Source organism: Oculina patagonica, chromosome 11 (assembly GCF_052425735.1).
Source record: "Oculina patagonica isolate OP01 chromosome 11, crgOcupat, whole genome shotgun sequence".
In the NCBI taxonomy this organism is placed as follows: domain Eukaryota; kingdom Metazoa; phylum Cnidaria; class Anthozoa; order Scleractinia; family Oculinidae; genus Oculina; species Oculina patagonica.
The window spans coordinates 20,565,309-20,587,363 of NC_135768.1; the positions used below are offsets into that span (position 1 = coordinate 20,565,309).

Below are 22,055 nucleotides of genomic sequence, written 5' to 3' on the forward strand. Positions count from 1 at the left end.
CAGTCCTTGTCAGAGATTCCATGGAGAGTTAATATAACATATACATATATATATATATATATATTTTTGCTTGTATTTTTGGTGAATATCATTTATTACAAATCATCTTTTTGCGAAAAAGTGACACATGGTATTTAATTGATTGACATTAATAATTTTTCTTTCAATGTAAATATCAGTCGATGGACGTTTGATTAAACCTCTTGTGATTTACTGCGCCTTTTAAGATCGAAATTACCTCACATTATCAATGATAATACATCTGTGTCTTGCTTCCCATATTCATCAAGCATCTTTCTTGCTGATGGCCGACAGGATAAAAAAGAACATCCATGCACGAGTCAATATTAGCTTAGACGTGGTAAAAAGGCAGCTGCAAGCAAACTAAAATACACAGAATTAAATCTTATTAAAACTGGCGCCCAATAAGCGTATTTGATTGTGACTTTTCTCATAGGCGTACGAGGCGGGGGGGGGGGGCGAGGGGGGCTTCAGCCCCCCAGTGGCAAAATTTTTCTGGCAAAATGCTTAGAATTCGGGCAGCAAGCCTAAAGAAAAAAATAGCAAATAAGCCGAAAAGTCTAGTCAACATTACCATGTGATTACGTTCAAAACGAATTACATCAACAGGAAAAGTATTGAAAATATACCTAATTTTGTTGTTCAAAAGTCCAAATTTCTCATTCATCTGCGTTCGTTTTTCTCTCGCAAATTGCTATAATCATGTTCGATTTTTCTCGCAAATTCTGCCTGACTCCTCAGTTTTAATCAGTTGCAATAAGCTTTCCATAGCTTGAGCCGGTTTGCGCACGACGGTGGATTTAGTGCAAGATCTTAAAACAGTTATAAATGTTATGAAGCTAATGCTTTTGACTCAAATTTTTAGTTCTCAGGGCTAGCTAGAAACTTCAACGAAATGTTTTAAAACTCATTCATCCCTGCATGTTTTACACGCTTTTGTATCACTTTCAAATGGGGGAAAAACAATTTAAATTGGCTTCCCAACATTAATATAAGTTTTTCTGAAGTAGAGTGAATAAATAAAAGATATCCGAAAAAGAATTCAGTGCATTGACACATTCGGATAACGCCACGAAATTTATTTAAGAACTTAAGCAAGCAGGCAAAATTTGTACACAACTATTTCAATGCATGTCTTTTTTATTTAACATGCCTCTTAATTCGGCTTTCAACCCATGCCATTTTTTTCGGGCAAAAAGGTCTCCGCCCCCCCAGGACCAAAGGCGCCCGTACGCCTATGACTTTTCTTTTGTTAATTTTAATGATTTAAAATGATTGCCCAATTTTTGATTGATGTATTTAGTTTTAATAAGCTTTTTAAGCGAACGAGTGGACGGGATCGGTAATTCTGTAGCGCGGGCGATCAACTGATGACTAGGAATAATGTATGTGACCAGAAAATTAAGTTTGACTCAACAAAACATCGTCGTGTAGAACACAAATCAAAGTACTCCAGTGCAGTTAGAAAGGAACAACACCAAGTAAAAACGAAAGAGACTAATTGTATTCAAGAGATCTATTACTTTAAGTAGACAGAAATTTCGAAGTTCATTTTAATAATACACAGGGATAGTATGTCGTTTATCAGATGTCACGCTACAATGTAACACAACGTTTGTTGAAACAACAAAGGAAGATCTAAATAAAATAAATAAATTAAAAATAAAATAATTCTGTTGTGCAATTGAAAAAATCTATGAAGAAAATTCATTATCTGCATCTTTGTGACTCTATATCTACCCTATCACATTAATTTGAATTGCAACAGATCCTCACAAAATCAATACTTATTTGCTAACATTGCGTCTTTATGCAAAAAGTTGTGAGCTGCAGCTGTATAACACTCGTTTCACGAACAACTTTTTAAATCCAAAAAAACTTTTATTTACTTTTATTTTTATTTTATCTATGAGTATGATCATTGAAGTTGAGCGAATGGAAGAAGTTCTTATTATGGCGGCCAATACCAAAGCGTTGCCCAGAATGGATATGAGCATCAGTGGAGCATTAAGAATACAGTTTATGATGATAATAGTTCCAGGAGTAGAGTTGTATTCATTCTCTGATTCTCTCATTCTCGCGTGTCGTGTTTATTTACAATTTACAAATAGAGAAGTAACAACATGATTAAAACTAAGTGACAAAGACGGTGAACGAGAAAAAGAAAACCAGATTAACTGTGGTCTGTCTCGCTGTATTCTGAGTAATATATTTTTTTCGTTCACAAAGAAGATAGCATCTAGTTTTCTTCTGTCTGTTTACACAACAACTGCCTTGCTGTCTTTACAACTGCCGTTCGAAGCTTGCGAAGACGCCAGCAATACAAAAATGGATTGATGGACGAGTTCAAATATACTGCAGTTTGAGCAAAGTCCCATTCTTTTTGCCAATCCTTCTCAGAGATTCCATAGAGAGTCAATACAACATACACTGGCAAATAACATATAATCATAACTATGTAGAACACGAAAGTGTTCATTGCACTTCTTTTTAATCGCGCTATATTTAAGATATTTTCAGCATTGGAACTTTGCACTGCCTGTTGTTGAGCGTGAATGTCTAACTGATGCCGACGAACAATTAAATAAATTCTGATGTAAGAAAATGTGTAAATTATAAGACAAATAATATTACCAACGCTTGAGAGAATGGTATGTACACGCGTATTCCAAAAAAAGAATCCTGATGTAGGTACAGCTGCCAACCATATAATTACTAAAATATATTTAACACGGGATACAGTCACTAAAGTAGCGTATCTCATGTGATAGTGAAGAGCCAGAAATCGATCCACAGTGATGGCTGTTATTGTTACAAGAGAAATCCCAGATAGGGAAGCCCCTATCACCATCCAAACATGGTATACGATACTGTCTTGCGTATGTTCTTGAGCAATATAAAGGGGTTGAGTAATGAGACCAACAAGAAGGTCTGAAACAGCGAGACTGCAGAGCATAATAATTGAAGTTGAGCGAATGGAAGGAGTTCTTATTATGGCGGCCAATACCAAAGCGTTACCCAGAATGGATATGAGCATCAGTGGAGCATTAAAAACACAGTTTATGATGACAACAGTTTCAGGAGTAGAGTTGTCTTCATTCCCTGAATGATGGTCTGCCGATCGGTTGTTGTGTTTGTCGGTATTGTTCATTATCAATGTTGAATCTCAACTCTTACCTTTGCGAAATCCGTTGTTTTGCAGCAAAAAAAGTTGACCGATTGAGTTTCCTTTTTGTTTCAGCAGAAATCATAAAACAACACTGATTAAAGAGTAGAAAAAACGCCAACACTGAAAACAACACAGTTCAGTGCGTTTTCTAAAACAGACTGTGATTCTAAATTAATTTTTCCTGATGGCGTTTTTAATGAATTGTGTTCATAACCTATTTATCTTTCTCCAAAAAGCGACAGCGATTTGTGGTGAGATTGACAAAAGAATTGGTCTTACAATGTAAATATAATTCGAAGGCTAGGACGTTTGATTACACATTATTCATTGATAATACATCCTTTTATTGATAATATATCCCTTATTCATCAAGCGCCCTGCTGATGGCCGAGAGGTAACAACATGCATCTACGAGTCAATAATTTCTTAAAGCGTGTAAAACAGCTGTAAACATTCTAAAAGTGAACATTAATATAAGAATAAGCATCAACATAATCTTTACACTTAAGATAGTATTCGTCGCTTGTAAATACAGTGGAAGATGTTACATAGTGGCAGGTTTCCTCTACGTTATTTGGTTTTCATTTGAATTTCATGACCGACGGTGTCTAAATTTAAAAGAAAAAGCACGTGTATGTTATCTCTCACATGAAATTCTTTACGACTGTCATTCATCTAACACACGGGGAAACACTTCAGTGCATTTCGAATCTGCCAGTGTCGTTTATACCTTGTTTCTTTATAGTTCTATATAAATAAGATCGTTTCTAGTTTTCTTTTTTTGTTTACGTTATATCTGCTTTGCTCTCTTTACAACTGCCGTTCGAAGTTCGCGAAGACGCCAGCAATACAGAAATGGATTATTGATGGACGAAGTGCTAAATAGATGACAGCAAAGTCCCATTCTGGTTTGTCAGAGATTCCATGGAGGGTTAATATAACATATACCTCATTGAAGAAACGTTGACCCATTTTTAATATCAACAAAACAAATGTCTCTGCTAAGGGCAGATTGAGTCTCTAACCTAATAATATTCTTTAAGTCACAAGTTAAGCCTATCTGGGGCTTTTTTCTCTTTGGCTGGGTATCTGCGCTCAGCTCTCACGGGCGAGTTCCTTGGAACTGTCTCACTCTGGTGTTACATCTGAGGTGGTGGTCCAGTCTCTGCTACTGCAACAGGGATCTTCACTGGAGACTTAGAAACTGGCTCTGGAGCTGTTTGAGACCTTTCGAGTTGGGGACTCAGGAACTAGATCTGCAACAGGGTTCAGAGTCTGAGCGGGTTGTTCCAGAGTTGTCTCTGGAACACTGATTCTCTGTGATGGTGATGGAATACCCGGTACTGATACTGGAACTGCCATTAGAGCCGGCAACCCCTCAGGATCCGCTTCATCAAAGGCCTCTTCAGAATTCAAACGCTGCGTCTGCAGAAGGAGATCAATGTGGACATAGCGCAGTTGGCGACCAACTCTTACAAAGTAGGTCAGTGGTCCCAACCTTGTAATCACTGTACCTGGTTCCTACTTCTCCACTCCTCCCCGTGTATTTCGCACATTCACAGAGTCACGTGGTGACAGTTCTCGCATCTTAACACGACTCTTGTCATGTTGACGCTGCTGTCTCCATTGCTGGTCCTGGATGTGATCTTCCATGTTTGGCTAGAGCACACTAAACTTGGTGCGAGGTTTGCGTTTCAAGAACAGTTCTGATGTTGTCACTCCTGTCTCTGAATGAGGAGTGTTTCTGTACTGGAACAAACAATTGGCCAGTTGATGTTTCAGCGAACCTTATTACCGCCTCTTTTCACACTTTCAGCATGTTACCGTAACGCTTGTTTTAGGATTTGCACTCTGCCCTCTGCTGCCCCATTAGAAGATGGATGGTACGGAGGTACCACTTCATTCTGTTTAAGGTAATTGGTGAAATCCTGGGAAATGAATTGGGGCCCGTTGTCTGAAACAACTTCCTCTAGCAATCCATATGCCGCAAACCAAAGTCTGATTTGGTCAATAGTGCTTTGAGCAGTTGTGGATCTCAAGTGTGCCACCTCTATTCTGTCAATCAACCCAAGGAAGTAGTTGCCGTCCTTCTCTGCAAAGTCGATGTGTACTCTTTGCCACACCCGAGTAGGCCACCTCCATGGGTACAGTGGTGCACTGGGCGGTGCTTTCCGCACTTCTTGACACACTTCACAGCTTTTCACCATCAACTCAATTTCTGCATCCAAATTCGGCCACCAAATGTAACCTCAAGCAATAGTCTGTTCCTTAGCGACGAAGGAATGATTACAGGCATTCCCCATAAGACACATCCTTGGTCAGCTGTAAGCTGGTGTCTGCTCGTGAAGTACGGTTTCAGTTCCTCACTACATAATTTGGCCATCCAGTTAGCGATTCTTCAAGGCCTGAGAAGAAATTGAGTTCAGCCTCTTCTTTCAATGGTAGACTGTTACAAGGGAGACGTGATAAGGCATTAGCATTGCCATGTTCTGTAGACGGTTGATATTCCACTTGGTAGCTGTAGGCCTGCAAATTTATCTTCTGTGTCTGGCAATGGGTAAAGGTTGTCCTGGTTAACTGACACCTTGAAGTCACCGCAGATGCGAATACTTCCATCTTTCTTGCGTAGTGCATAGGGAACTGGTCTGGCTTTGCAAAACACCGGCTTTGCACCATCTTGCAACTTTATATCTGCCTTAAACCCTTTGATGGTTCCTAATCCCTTGTCAAAGACATTTTTGTGCCGATTCAACACATCAGACAGAGTGTCAGCTTTGCTCACATGAAAGATACTGCTCCAATTCAACTTAAGAAGCTCCAACAAATTTCTGCCTAGCAATGGGGAACCATCGCCATGGGGGACCATCGCCCACAATGGGGACCATCGTTTGGTCTCATCACCAACGCAGAGCCACCAAATTCATTTTGAACTATCCCCCCAAGAGATGTCACATATAATGATAGATTAATACAGCTGGAATTGTTTCTCCTAGAATATCGTAGAGAAATACATGACTTGACTCTTTTACTTAAATGTAAGATCGGACTATTTAATGCAAATTTTGGTAATTTCTTACAACCTGTAACTATCAGGAGCGTACCTAGACAATTTTTAGTAGTACGCACAAAGTTTGTGAGAGATGAAGTTTTACCCCGAATGGATGATACGAGCGCCCTATGCGCAAGCTTTTTGGGGAGTTATTTTATATTAAACGCCTTTTTCTGCATTCCTGAGACTGAGAAGGGTTCGACAAGAAGTCAAGATATAAACTCCAAAGTTTACCTTAACTCGGCTCAACCAGAAAAACCAAAATTGTCTATATTATTAATTACATTGGAACATGTACACTTGTTTTCAGAAAAGGTCCGTTCATTTCTTCACTTAAGCATCGCATTCGGTAAATATTTTCCGTAACTGAGGAAATATATGCACTACACTGTAAGAACTCGAGAACTGCAGACCTGATACGAAGTTAGGATAATTACAATTCAAAAGCGAACCTTCTGGGTTTTTTTAGCCCAAAACTCCCATATTACAATGTCAGTGTCGATCGGAGTGTCTCTATAAGCATGCATAAGCGCCGGAGTGGAGAGCCGCCCCGTTCTCATAGTTGAGCGCATGTAGGTCTTGACTCTTCTTATGATGCTAAATGGCGTCTGGCGTTTCAGTGGACACTAGCATTGTGCGTAAAAAGAATGGTAAAAACTGTAGTTTTGTTTGGGTACAAGACTTAATTCGTGGTTTCGATGTTCGACACGCCTGTATGCAAGACGGACCGTTTTAAAAATTCTTTTATTATATGCAATAGTTTAAATTACATTGTATAGATCGCTTTTAATAGTTTTTAATATATTTCAATGTAAATAGCTTTTAATATTTTTTAAATCCTGTACCTAGTTTTTATACATTTTTATAAATTTTTAAAATTACACATAATTCAGTCCGAGGACTGCCAAGTGTAATAGTTTTTTAGTAAACGATACTTCTTCTTCTTCTCCACTAGACCATTGGGTTTCTCCACAGTATGTGCACCCCTGTAAGTTTCGTTGATCTTACTATCGAGCACTTCTCTGCTGGCGGTGGAGATATTTAACGCTAGAAAATACACGACTTTATCCTTTGCATTTATTCTATAATGTAAAACAATCTGGGAACTTCTGGTACGCAATTGCGTACTTCGCGTAAAGGCAGGTACGCCCCTGAACTTGCTCTTATTCCACACGTAACTTTGACCTAGCTAATTTCCGTCTCAATTCTTCCCACCACGAGTCATATTTTTCGAACTAATACTTTCCTAGGACTGTTAAAAATTGGAATAATCTCCCCAGTGTAATTAAGAATAGCCCTACAATCACTCAATTTTAGAATCTCATTAGTAAGTATTATCTAGATAAGCTAAGTCTATATCAGCCGCCATAATTTTTTCAACGTTTTTTTTTTATTTTCATATAGTGTGAAAATCGGGGCATGTCCAACCTTACCAGAATCCTTCTATTATCATGCAGAAAGTACTGTTTGAAATGTTTTTGCGATTATTTCGAATCCAAACATACAATTTTTTTGTTCTTTAATATTTGATTTGCAATACACCATTGTTTCAGATGGTGCTCTCATTTTTGGTATACCAAATCTGATTCGCGTAAAATTCAAGTTTTACTGATTTCGTCGTTATTTCTTTATAGTTGCCATGGAAATATCGATTGCCGTAAAATATCTAATAAATGATTCTTCAATCCAAGACCAATATCTGGTGAAAATTTCATTTGGATTCGAGTCTGGGAAGACTGCTAAACGGCCATTTGAAAATGTTAGGTATGGTTCAGAAAAAACTGTATCGAGACACCTTAAAAGGTAATCTTTCCTTGGCATTAAATGGACATTAAATGTGTCATTGTATCTGAAAGTCTGATATCTTTCCTTACTGGTCTTAAGCGAAACATTTAAATTAACTTAAACGTTATCTTTCCATTACATTTAAGAGGCATTTTTAAATGCCATTAAAATGGGGCATAGTATCTAAAAGATTCCTTTCCTGTTCTTTAAGCTGCCACTTAAAGTATCTCAAAACAGCCTTTACTGGCACTTTAAGTAAAACACTTAAATTAACTTAAACGTTATCTTTCCGTTACATTTAGGTGAGATTTTATATGGCAAAGTGTCTTAAAGATTCCTTTCCTGTTATTTAAGTTGCCATTTAAAATTTCTTAAAACAGCCTTTACTGGTCCTTTAAGTAAAACACTTAAATTAACTTAAAGGCAACCTTTCCTTGACATTTAAGTCACATTTCATGCGTACAAGTATCTTAAAGATTTCATTCAATTCCTTCAATTTATCACTTAAAGAATCTTAAAACAACATTTAATGCATCTTTAAGCACATTTCTTAAAAGACACTTAAATGGTTCATTAAGAGATTTAAGTGATCCACTTAAAGATTAAGACAAGGAACATTTAAGAAATTTAAGATAAACTAAAAAATACAGGAAATGATTCTTCACTGTATCTTTAAGTTACCCGTTTAAGAAACGTTAATAGTGTCATTTCGCCCTGTGTTATCATCACGAGGTCCTGCAAGAATCGTTTATTTCTTGTTTATTGCAATTCTTCTTTATTTACAGTCAATGCAACATGAGCTATAAAACTAACTGACAATCGAGAAAAAGACGAAAACTGTCTTGATGTATTCTATTTACATATTTTTTATTCAGAAAGAATATAGTGTCTAGCTTTCTTTTGTTTGTTTACATAACATCTGCCTTGCCGTCTTTACAACTGCGGTTCGAAGCTCGCGAAGGCGCCAGCAATACAAAAATGGATTGATGGACGAGTTCATATATACTGCAGTTTTAGCAAATTCCCATTCTGTTTGCCAGTTCATGTCGGAGATTCCAAAGAGAGTCAATAGAATATAAATTGGAAAATAACATAAAATTAAAGCTATGTAGAACAGGAAAGTGTTTATTGCACTTCTTTTTAATCGCACCATGTTTAAGTTGTTTTCAGGATTCAAACTTTGCACTGCCTGTTGCTGAGCGTGAATATGTAACTGATGCCGGCGAACAACGAGATAAATTCTGATGTAAGAAAATATGGAAATTATAAGACAAATGATAATAACAACGCCAGAAAGAAAGTTATGTACACGATTATTCCGAAAGTGGAAACCTGTTATAAGAAAGCCGAAGAACCATACGATTACTAAAGTATATTTAACACGGCATTTAGTCACTAAAGTAGCATATCTCATGTGATAGTGTAGAGCCAAAAATCGATCCACAGTGATGGTTGTTAATGTCATGAGAGAAACTATACTTAACGAGGGCCCTACCACGTACCAAACATGGTATATGAAATGGCCTTTCGTAAGATGAAGAGCAATATAAATCGGTTGAGCAATCAGACCAACAAGAAGGTCTGAAACAGCGAGACTGCAGAGCATTATCATTGACGTTGAGCAAATGGAAGGAGTTCTTATTATGGCGGCCAATACCAAAGCGTTGCCCAGAATGGATATGAGCATCAGTGGAGCATTAAGAACACAGTTTATGATGACAATAGTTTCAGGAGTAGAGTTGTCTTCATTCCCTGAATGATGGTGTGCCGATCCGTTGCTGTTCTTCTCGGTACTATTCATCGTCAACCTTTACTGAACTCTTAGGGTTGTTACACTCCTTTTTACACTGACAAATGACGGAGCAAATAGGTCTCCTTTCCGTTTAACAGAGGTGGTCCAACCAGGGCCGTAACTAGCAAGAGGCAAAACGAGGCACTTGCCGCGTCTAGATTTTAACCTAAAATTAAAAACAAAATATGTTTTGTTTGGAAAATAATCCCAAGTTGAACAAAATTGATTTCCCTCAAGTACCTTATGAAAAATGTTGAATCAAAAGTTTCAGAGCTTCTTGATTTCAAAACTTTCTGGAGAGCATGCCTTCAGATTTCCCTAGCAAGATCTTGCCTTGTCAATGGCAAAGGTCAACGGTGGGGACGTCAACGGAAAACAACACAGTTTTAACAGTGCATTTTCTAAAAAACATCCTGTTTTTGTTAGGCCATGTTTATACGGGGTCGGTTCCAAACGGATCCAAATGGATCCGGTCCTAAAATAGGCCTTCTGTTCTAGAACCGTTCTGGAAAGTTTTGGATGGATCCGTACCCAACCGGTTCCAAAAACAATCAGTGAAAAACCTGCAAGAAATCCGGCCCGGTTCGCTTTAGGACGGTTCCATACCGAAAAAAATTGATGCCAGGGAAAAAAAGCATCAACACAGGTTATGAAAATGGGATCATTTCCACTGATAAAAGAGACTGATCTAGAAGTCCCGAAATGTCTGGATTTTTTTTATAACATTCAGCGCTAGAAAGCAAAAACAAAACTTTCAGCTGAATGTCTACTGTTAAACAGGAGCCGGACAGCAGACCAAAACAAACGACGTAAGAGGAAGCAGACACCTTTGTTGACAACATCTGAAAGAAAGCTCACGTCTCCAGACAAGAAAGCTAAGTTTACTGCAAGAGAAAATAGGGCGAGAAAAAGCGCTTTAATGAGTACGAAGAGGAAATTGGCGAACCCTTGTTGCTTATAACAAGAACTGAGGATATCTTGCCAAGTTCAAAGACGATGAAGACAGGATACCAAAAGTCAACACTGGATATCGGCAGTCAACTTTTCCAATGTGGGAAACAAACTGCCAAAAGCCTTGTATACGTGTCGTGTTCCACGGAAAATAAATAAGATAAGATTAAATGAAACGGACGAAATTATAGTGTTCCTAGAATATAATACTCCCCCTCCCCTAGAAAGATGAGAAAGCTTGCCGTTATGCGAAGGTGAAAATTGAAGAGGCTGTTTTACTGATTCGATGTTTGAAGTATAAATACTGCATGTAATAAGCATGAACTGTCCATGAGAAGCATTCCATGTTTATATTGAAGCTCCATATCTACAGGAAAAATGTGTCGCAAACTTAGACTAAAAGTATCTCAGAGATTGTTTAATTATACACTTCAATTAATATGAGAATCCCAAGAGATCGAGTTGAAAACATTTACGACTTAAAATTTGCTGTCTAAAAAAACAGCTTTAAAGACGTTGAACTATTGTCCCTATTGTTGCCTCGAAGGCCATTGAAACCAGTAGTCACAGGGTTCGTACGCGTCTTGAAAACCCTTGAATTTCAGGAGTTCGATTTCAAGGCCTTGAAAGTACTTGAAACTGGTTTTCGGTCCTTGAAAGTCCTTGGGTTTTTTTACTGAACGTCAAAAGGCTTCAAGGCAATGAGAAGACCGCCAAAAATAGCAATTTTTTTAGTTCTTCAGCAAGCACGTCAACGGCACAACAGACTGGAAATCGTTAGTTTGAGGTAAATTTCATAAAAAAAGTACTTGAAATTTCCAAGAAGGGTCTTGGAAAGTCCTTGAAAATTCCTTGAATTTTTGGCCTCACGCTATTTCTTCTCAAATATAAAAATGCAAAATCTGATTAAGCGTGCCACAAACGGACAGACAGACAGCTTGCCAGCTTATCTGAGATCAATTGGAAAATTCAAAATGGATGGCTGGAGTCTGGAATGCTTGATGTACGTTTTAATAAAAAGTAGAGAAAAGTCGAAACAATTAAACTTTGACTCACTTTGACGTTATTCGTCCTGTTCTGTCTTTATTTTGCTTGAAAACCAAGTGGCATAATTACGATGGTAGGGATTGGAGAAATTAAACTAGCATGATTTCGGCATAATTTACAAAAATGTTTAGCACTTCTAGTTGCATAATATGCCATTTTTACGAGCACAATTAATAAAAGCTTAGGCACTAGTACAAAATAGCGTTTATTTTCGAAATTAAAGGGGTATTTAACAAAGTTTGGGCCTAGATTTTTAGTTGCAATCCAAAGTACCGGTCTTGTGTCAGTAAATTTAATACATGTATATAGATTTAACCAGGCCTATACTGGTGCCATTTTCCTCAAACATATTTTGGAAATTTGTGGCCGTAAAAAGTCAAGTTTCCTAATTTGCATATGCCATCCACATAAATTAGACGAAATTTGCAAACTTATTAATTTGCCAAACTTTTGGGCCACGTTTACACGGGACCGGTTCGGAACCGTTCCGAACCGGACCGGACCAGATCGGCATCTGTTTACACGGGACCGTTCTGGAACCGGTCGGGAACGGATCCAAAACTGGACCTGCTATTTTGCAGGTCCAGTTTTGGATCCGGTTCGGACCGGTTCCAGAACGGTCCCGTGTAAACAGAAGGCCTATCCGGTCCGAAAATCGGACCGGATCCGTTCCGGACCGGTCCCGTGTAAACATAGCCTTAGACCGTCATGGTCAAAGCCCTAGAAGATAGACCACACCTTAGTTTTTGGTGAAATATAATGGGAGATCCATGCTTTACATTTCTTTAGATAATGTCTAGTTGACGATGGCTGCAAGGGCTGTTCCCTCTGCTCATCTTAAATTTTTATTCAGTATCATACCGTTAGCTATTATAATTCGATTTTTACATTTTTAGACCAACTATTTTTAAGTTGTTAGATTAGCATGACTAGTATTAGCTTTTTATATTACTATTGATATTTTACACAGTTTTTAATATTATTAATTGTCTTTTTTCGTATTTTTTAATCATGTGTCACCAAATAAGTTAATTTATCTTCCCTAACTATGTGGTTTTGACACTCTAATAAAGTTTCTCATTCATTCAGTCATTCATTCGTTTCGGCGAAATACATATGACAGTGGAACAGTGGAAACGCCCAACACAAATAAGTGCATGTTTAAAAACATCCCCTGATTCGTTGTTTACTCCTTATTGCGAAGTTTTTTGTGAAACGTTCATTCGTTGTTCATTTTTTTACGAAAAAGAGACACAGGTTTTCAAAAGGCCCTGGAAGTGTCGCACTCGTTTATTTACAAGCCTTCTATAGCATGAACTATAAAACTACATGACAATCGAGGAAAAAAAGACAATTGTTGTCTCGCTATATTTTTATATTTTCTTTTCATTCAAATAGATGGTGTCTAGTTTTCCGTTTGTTTACATAACATCTGCCTTATTTTACGTATTTCTTTTCATTCCAAAAGAAGAAGGTAGTGTCTAGTTCTGTTCTGTTTGTTTACATAACATCTGCCTTGCTGTCTTTTCTACTGCCTTTCGAAGGTCGCGAAGACGCCAACAATACAAAAATGGATTGATGGACGAGTTAATGAATAGTACAGTGAGAGCAAAGAAATTTTCTGGTTGCCAGTCCCGGTCAGAGGTTCCATGAAGAGTCAATAGAACATACATTGGAAAATAACATATAACTAATGCTATGTAAAACACGAAAGTGTTTATTGCACTTCCCTTTAATCGCACTATGTTTAAGTTATTTTCAGCGTTGGAACTTTGCACTGCCTGTTGTTGAGCGTTGATTAGTAACCGATGTCGACGAACAATTAGATAAATTTTGGTGTAAGAAAATGTGGAAATTATAAGACAAATAATAATAACAAGGCCTGAGAGAAACCTATGTACGCGAACGCTCCAAAACTCAAAACTTGATGTAAGTAAGCTAAATAGCCATGTAATCATCAAAGTATATTTGACACGGGATTTAGTTACCAAAGAAGCATATCTCATGTGATAGTGAAGAGCCAGAAATCGATCCACAGTGATGGCTGTCATTGTCGTGAGAGAAACTAAAATTAAGGAAGGCCCTGTCATTCTCCAAAGATGGTATATGAAATCGTCCTCCGTAAGTTCTTCAGCAACAAAAATCGGTTGAACAACAAGTCCAACAAGTAGATCTGAAACAGCGAGACTGCAGAGCATAATCATTGATGGGGAACGAATGGAAGGAGTTCTTATTATGGCGGCCAATACCAAAGCGTTGCCCAGAATGGATATAAGCATCAGTGGAGCATTAAGAACACAGTTTATGATGACAATAGTTTGAGGAGCGGAGTTGTCTTCGTCGACTGAATGATGGTTTGCCGATCCGTTGCTGTTCTTGTCGGTACTATTCATTATAAACGTTAAATGAACTCTTAGGGTTGTTGAACTCCTCTTTTTTACACTTCAATATTAGCAAATAATTCTCGTTTTCGTTCCAGAAAACATATAACAGAGGTGGTCCAACAGTGGAGACGCCAACAGAAAACAACACAGTTTTATGCATTTTATAAAACATCTGTGTTTCTTTTGTTTTCACGGCACCGGTTACAAACGGATCAAAAACGGATCCGGTCCCAAAATAAGCACGGGAACGTTCTGGAACGTTCTAGAAAGTCCTGGATCCGTACTGGACCGGTTCCAAAAACAACCAAAGAAGTACAAGGAACCGGCCCGGGTCGCTTCCAAACGGTTTCATGTCAACAGATGTTGATCCGGTTCGGTTCGCTTCGGAACGGTTTCGTACCGTAAAAAATTGTTTCCAGGGATCAAAACATCAACACAGGTTACAAAAATGGGACCATTTCCACTGATAAAAGGGACAGAAGTCCCAAAACGTCTGGAATTGTCAAAACATTTAGCGCTAGAAAACAAAAACACAACTTTCAACTGAATGCCTACTGTTAAACAGGAGCAGGAAAGCAGACCAAGACAAACGACGTCAAATTTCAACATAGGTTACGAAAATAAAAGCCAGGCAACAGACTTAAGCAAACGACGTCAGAGGAAGCAGGCAACTTTGTTGATAACATGCGAAAGAGATCTTACGCCTCCAGACAAGGAAGGACCGAATAAATTGTTGCCAGGGAGAAAAACATTAACACAGGTTACGAAAATAGGAGCCGGACAGCAGATTCAAACAAACGACTTAAGGTGGCTTAATACAGTTTTGAGGGGGTAAGTGAGCCCTACTTTAAACTCTTTTTAAAAATAGGCAGGAATGTTCTTTCTTTCTCTTATTACTGTTTTTTAAAGCATATAGCCATCATATGCGACATTTGACCAATAAAAATGCTGATAAACAATCAATAAAGAGCCAAAATGAATGGCCGAGTGCTTAACAAGGGACTGGGCACTAGTTGTTTTAACAGCGTTTTTCTCAAAATCTACCTGTATGACACCACCTCAAAATTTCAGAAATTACAAATTGGCTTTGATTAAACATTCATGCAAAATAAAATAAAAATCTGTAAGACAGAATTTGAGCTATTTTTTAAAGGGGCAAAATATCACATTTTCCTATTTTACGAAAAATCTGTCTTACAGATTTTTATTTTATCCTGCATGAATGTTAAATCAAAGCCAATTTGTAATTTCTGAAATTTTGAGGTGGGGTCATACGGGTAGATTTTGAGAAAAACGCTGTTAAAACAACTAGTGCCCAGTCCCCTGTTAAGCACTCGGCCATTCATTTTGGCTCTTTATTGATGGTTTATTAGCATTTTTATTGGTCAAATTTCGCATTTGATGGCTATACACTTTAAGAAACAGTAATAAGAGAAAGAAAGAACATTCCTGAATATTTTTAAAGAGAGTTAAAAGTTGGGCTCACTTACCCCCCTCAAAACTGTATTAAGCCACCTTAAGAGGAAGCAGACAACTTTGTTGACAACATCCGAAAGAGATCTCACACCTCCAGACAAAAAAGCTAAGTTTATTCCAAGAGAATAAAGGACGAAATGAAGGGTTTTAATAAATTATTCTGTTGAAGTTAAATACGAGGAGGAAATTGGCCAACCCTTGTTGCTTATAACAAGAACTGAGGATATCTTGCCAAGTTCGAAGGCGATGAAGACTAGATACCAACAGTCAAATTTTTCAATGTGGGAATCTTAATTAACAAACTGCCAAAAGCCTTGAATCAATGCGTGTTTCATGGAAAATAAATAAGGATAAATGAAACGGACGAAATTATGGTGATCCTAGAATATAACACTCCCCCTCCCCTAAAGGGATGAGAAAGCTTGCCGTTAGGCGAAGGCGAACATTAAAGACGCTGTTTTACTGATCCGAGCTCGAGGTTTGGAAGTATAACTACTGCATGTAATAAGTACGAATTGTCCATGCAAAGCATTCCATGTCAGTTTATATTGAAGGTCCATATCTATCTGATATGCTTCTGTCCATATCTATAGGGAAAATGTATCGCAAAATTAGCACTTAAGAAGACACCAGGTTTGCATGTAATTAGAAAGGGTAACTCGGAAATGGCATATTGGTCTAAAAAGTAACTCGGAGAGCGTTTGATTAAACTTCTGGTTATTTACTAGTGCGCCTGGAACTCGCCTAACATTATTCAATAACATGAACTTCCAATACTTCAATTATGGGGATCCCAAGAGATCGAGTTAAGAATATTTACGAGTCCAAATTTGCTCTATGTAAAGAAAGCTTTAAAGACATTGAACTATTGACCCTATTGTTGCCTTAAAGGCAGTGGAAACTAGATGTCAGTATGTAATTTCTTCTCAACGGACAGAAAGACAACTGACAGAAGATTTTTCTGTGCCGCGCCCAAAAAGTGGTTCAAATTAAACGCTCGGTTTAAATCTCCATCAAGCTTCTTGTTGTTAACACGCTAAATTGGGCCTTGGATGCTATGATGCTACATTTCCCTAAGCTTAGCTTCGCTTCTACACTGCTGCTAAATTCTTATAAAGATTACATACTAAAATGAACAATAAGTCGCGCAAAAGCGCAAAAGGCAAAATTTGAATATTTTCTAACGAATGGAAAAGTTTTGGTCTTTTAAAATCATTGATAACTCTGGAAATGAGACCTTGATCACTTATAGGAGTATTCGCCTTTTTGCCATCAATTTTGCACCAAAAAATGATCATGATTTTTTCGCTTAGCTTTGTCAGAATACAGTTGTTATTCAGAACGGACAGTCGTGTGGAAAGATCTATGTTATCTGTGTTAGTCGCTTTTCACAAACATCCGATGACATGCACATTGCTGACGTCACAAGTGGTTCAATGAGTGCTCCTTCAAGTACCGGAAAAAGTCGGATCTCGCAGCAAAAGGTAAAAAAAAATCGCCTAAGGACCTGTCTGGTTCTCGTTTTCTTGTTAAAAAGCAGCTGAATTGTCATTTTAATGGCGTCATGACTTTTATTATTCGTCTTTGCGAGGAAAGATCAAAATTTTGCACAGTTTGCGGCAATAAACCGTTGTTTCAATCATTTTTCTCTTTAAACGTAAAGTCATTTACGCGGCCGTCAATAAAAAGCAATCGAATTTCTTTCAAGTTAAATTCCAATTCTGGACAGATGAAGAGTTAACATCGCTTGTAAATGGGACTGAGACACTATACAAATGCCTTTTTTTGGTTTTCATTAAAACTTTATTTTCATTAAAACTTTATATAGGAATGCTACATTTAACTACTCGCAATCCACAAGATCCTGCAAGTGTCATAAACGTCTTGTTTATTTACAATTCTTGGTTTCAATTTCTCTAACATGAGCTACAAAACTAGTTTATAATCAAGAAAAAAATTACCTTCCTTCTGTATTCTGTTTATATTAATTTCTTTTCATTCCGAAAGAAGATAGTGTCTAGTTTTCGACACCGACGAAAATAGGTTTAAGTGCATTTCGATTTAACACCACAAGGTCCTGCTGCAAGTGTCATAAATTTATTGTTTTATTTACAATTTTTGATTTCAATTTCTTCAACTCGAACTAAAAAACTACTTGAAATTAAGAGAAAAAGACAAAATTACCGTCTCTATGTATTCTTGTTTATATTACTTTCTTTTTATTTCGAAAGAAGATGGAGTCTAGTTTTCGTTTGTCTGTTTACATAACATCTGCCTTGCTGTCTTTACAACTGCCGTTCGAAGCTCGCGAAGACGCCAGCAATACAAAACTGGATTGATGGACGAGTTACTTAAAACTAGAGTGGTAACAAATTCCCATTCTGGTTGCCAGATCTTCCCAGTGATTCCGTGGTAGGTCAATGCAACAAACGTTGGAAAATAGCACATCAATAAAGCTTTGAAGAACACGAAAGTGTTTATTGCACTTCTTTTTAATCCAACCATGTTTGAGTTATTTTCAGCATTAGAACTTTGCACTGCCTGTTGTTGAGCCCGTATTTGTAACTGATGCCGACGAACAATGCGATAAATTACGATGTAAGAAAATGTGGAAATTATAAGACAAATTATAGTTAAACCACCGATTAGGATGCTATCTACGCGCGAACTCCAAAAGGAAAAACTTGATTGAAAAAAACTAAACAACCATATAATTAGCAAAGTATATTTAACACGGGATTTAGTTACTAAAGTTACATATCTCATGTGATAGTGAAGAGCCAGAAATCGATCCACAGAGATGGCAGTTATTGTCAAGAAAGAAACTCCATTTAAAGAGATCCCAATGATCCTCCAAACAAGCCGAAGGAAAGGGTGCTGTTTCGTAATTCGTATTTTCGAAATTAATTTAGCAATATAAACCGGTTGTGTAATGAGACCAGCAAGAAGGTCTGAAACAACGAGACTGCAGAGCATAATCATTGAAGTTGAGCGAATGGAAGGTGTTCTTATTATGGCGGCCAATACCAAAGCGTTGCCCAGAATGGATATGAGCATCAGTGGAACATTAAGAACACAGTTAATGATGAGAATAGTTCCAGGATAAGAGTTGTCTTCATTTTCTAAATGATGGTCTGCCGATCCGTTGTTGCTCTTGTTGGTACTATTCATCATAACGATGAGTGAACTTTTAGGTTTGTTAAGGTGGTTCGACTGGGTTTTGGAACAGTTTACTACCAGTGTTCTATTTATGCCCAGTGTTATATTGACATCGGAGTTGTCATAGCAACGCAATGACGTCATTTACTTGCTATGACAACTCTGTTGTCGATTTTAAACTGGTCATAACAAATTTTCGTCTATACCTTAAACAACTATTCCGACGTGATTTTTTTTGATAGTCATAGCAATGGCGACGTAGTTAATCGCAAACTTAAGTTGTGTTGCCCCTAAAAAAATCCAGTCCAGCCATCTTAAATTGCTTTTTTACACTTAAAAATGAGAAAATAATGCTTCTTTTTGATTCAGAGAAAAGCATATAACAAAACTGGTCCAACAGTGGTGACGCCAACAGAAAACAACACAGTTTAATGCATTTTCTTAAACATCCTGTGAAACATTCTCCTGATGTTTTTGTTCGTGAAATGTGTTTACTACCTATTCATTTTTTTCCTAAAAGCGACACCAAGTTTTAGCGAAATTGGCATGTAATTTGAATGTTGCCTCTAAAGCAATGGGAATCAGTAGTCAATATGTACCGGTAATTTTTTAAATACGTATGTGCAAAACTAAGTGCAGTTACCTTTTTTTCCAAGCCTGGGCCAGACAAATATTTCTCAAATCCTGGAAAGCTTTCTGTAGCGAGGGAACCATAATTGGGGGCAAGTTTATTCAGCAACAAGCATCTGGCGCAGATGGCTATGTGGGTGTAGGCATTTCCTAATAAAAACAGGGTTTTAGAAATGCAGTTTCGGCGCTATTGTATTCTTTGAATTTCGCTGTTTTACCTCGAAGCAATAAAGACAATGCATTGTTATATTAGGCGACTTCAGGTAAAGTGTAACTCCCCCGCTTAGAAGTGTCCCTGTTTTTCAGCCCATCTGTCTGCTAACGACAAAATAATACATCAGAATAATTTGGACGTGGTCAGGAACTCGGAAGTCTGGTTTCTGAGAAATTGATGCTTCTTAGCCATCAGTTTCACACAAGACTTTCATGATACCTTAGGATTTTCATCTGTTTTTACTTTTTGAAAAAGAAAAGGCTAATCCTTAGACCTAAGGCCGCTTGGCAGGAAAAAACATTTTACTTAAGTCTGCTTAAAAAAATAACACGTAAATAATAAATAAATCACTTTATTTAAGTGTCAATGTATTAGAGTGATTTCAGTTAACCCGTGAAATAGTTATTACACTTTTAGATACTATTAGAGACTAATTCCATTGTTTTCTTTTGTTTAGTTTTGACTATTACATCGGGTATTGAAATCACTCTAAGCACTGCTGTGCTAATTGAGGACACTGGTAAATAAATAATAAACAAATAATGTCAATCGAACAGGAACTTGTAAAAAAATACAAATGGCAAGAGGCTGACCAGTTTGCTGTAGGCATTTCCTAACAAAAAACAGGGCTTTAGAAATGCAGTTCTGGATGACATCCGCCTACAAAGTTTCGGCGTTATTGTATTTTTTGAATTACGCTGTTTTACCTTGAATCAATAAAGACAATACATTGTTTTAGTAGGCGAGTTTAGGCGAAGTATAACTCCCCCGCTCAGAAGTGCCCCTGTTTTTCAGCCCATCTGTCTGCTAACGACAAAATAATACATCAGAATAATTTGGACGTGGTCAGCTACTCAAAAGTCTGGAATCAATATACAGGTGCAGTATAACTCCCACGCTTAGAAGATGCCCTGTTTGCCAGCCCATCTGTCTGCTAAACGACAAAATAATACATCGAGATAATTTGGACGTGGTCAGCTACTCAAAAGTCTGGAATCAATATTCAGATGAAGTATAACTCCTACGCTTAGAAGTCTCCCTGCTTATCGGCCCATCTGTCTGCTAACGACAAAATAATACACCAGGATAAGTTGCACGTGGTCAGAGACACGAAAGTCTGGAATCGATAATTTTTGCGAAGACAACGATAGAAATTGTTTACTGGCAAATTGAAGCATTTTAGCCATCAGTTCCAGACAAGACTTTCATAATACGTTCGGATTTTTATCTTTACTTCTTGAAAAAGAAAAGGGCCACCCTTGGACCTCAAGCCGCCGCGCCTGTAAGCGAGTTAAGCGAATTGACAGAAAAAGAAAAAAACATGGCGACTTTAAGCATTTTAAATTAAATCAACTTAGGAAATATTTTAAATAAATCACTGTCAATGTGTGTAGCACTGCTGTGCTAATTTAGGACACTGTGAAATAACAGTTAATAAAAACATATCATGCACGCAAAACCGACACACTCCTTTTAAAAATGATCGCGTTTATTTCTCAAATATATCCGACAAAAATACTTATAATAATACACAGGGCAGATGAGTGTGACTTTGTTGTGTTTTGATATCTATACAGTGCATGTGTTTATAGAAAAAAGTGGAATAGCTTAGTGGTATTTCATCTTAAGGCGATCGAAGTCAACATCTCGTTCGATTCCAACAAACTTGAGAGCGTCCGTGACACTGTACCTGCAAAGAAACAAATGAAGAAAAAATGAAAAGAAGAAAATAAAAAGAAAACTATGTACACGAAGACTCAAAAAGCCCGAACCTGATACTAGGAAGCTTATCAACCATATAGTTACTAAAGTATATTTAACACGGGATTCAGTCACTATAGTACCATATCTCATGTGATAGTGAAGAGCCAGAAATCGATCGACCGTGATGGCTGTTATTGTTAAGAGAGAGGCTACAACTAGGAACGCCTCTATCAACCTCCACACATGGATGACTGAACGGTCTTTTGTAAACTTTTGTAAATTGAAGAGCAAATGTAACTCGGTTGATTAAGTATACCAACATGAAGGTATGAAACAGCGAAACTGCAGAGCATTAAATATCTGACTTTATTTATTTATATAATCAATGAAGATGAGCGAATGGGAGAAGTTCTTATTATGGCGGCTAATACCAAAGCGTTACCCAGAATGGATATGAGCAGCAGTGGAACATTAAGAACACACTTTATGATGACAATAGTTTCAAGAGTAGAGTTATCTTTATTGTCTGAATGATGGTCCGCCGATCCGTTGTTGTGTTTGTCGGTAACGGTGTTGTTCATCATCAACGTTGAATCTCAACTCTTAGCGTTGCCAAATCGTTGTTTTGCAGCAAAAAATTGGACTTAATAATGTTCCTTTTCTTTCCAGCGAAA

The 22,055-nt window shown here is 37.5% G+C and overlaps 2 protein-coding genes across 2 annotated transcripts; both read right to left on the reverse strand.

The window, feature by feature from the left end:
- Positions 1-2,249: 2,249 nt before the first annotated feature.
- On the reverse strand, positions 2,250-3,206 carry LOC144631083 (melanocyte-stimulating hormone receptor-like). The gene has a single exon (XM_078489460.1). The coding sequence runs from the start codon at positions 3,170-3,172 to the stop codon at positions 2,261-2,263; it is 912 nt and encodes a 303-aa protein (XP_078345586.1). The 5' UTR covers positions 3,173-3,206; the 3' UTR covers positions 2,250-2,260.
- Positions 3,207-8,869: 5,663 nt separating this feature from the next.
- On the reverse strand, positions 8,870-22,036 carry LOC144630706 (histamine H2 receptor-like). The gene is made up of 2 exons (XM_078489084.1): positions 21,970-22,036; positions 8,870-9,832 (listed from the first exon to the last, which is right to left on the reverse strand). Exon 2 carries the CDS (start codon positions 9,823-9,825, stop codon positions 8,914-8,916), a length of 912 nt encoding a protein of 303 aa, XP_078345210.1. The 5' UTR covers positions 9,826-9,832; positions 21,970-22,036; the 3' UTR covers positions 8,870-8,913.
- Between the last annotated feature and the right edge of the window lie 19 nt (positions 22,037-22,055).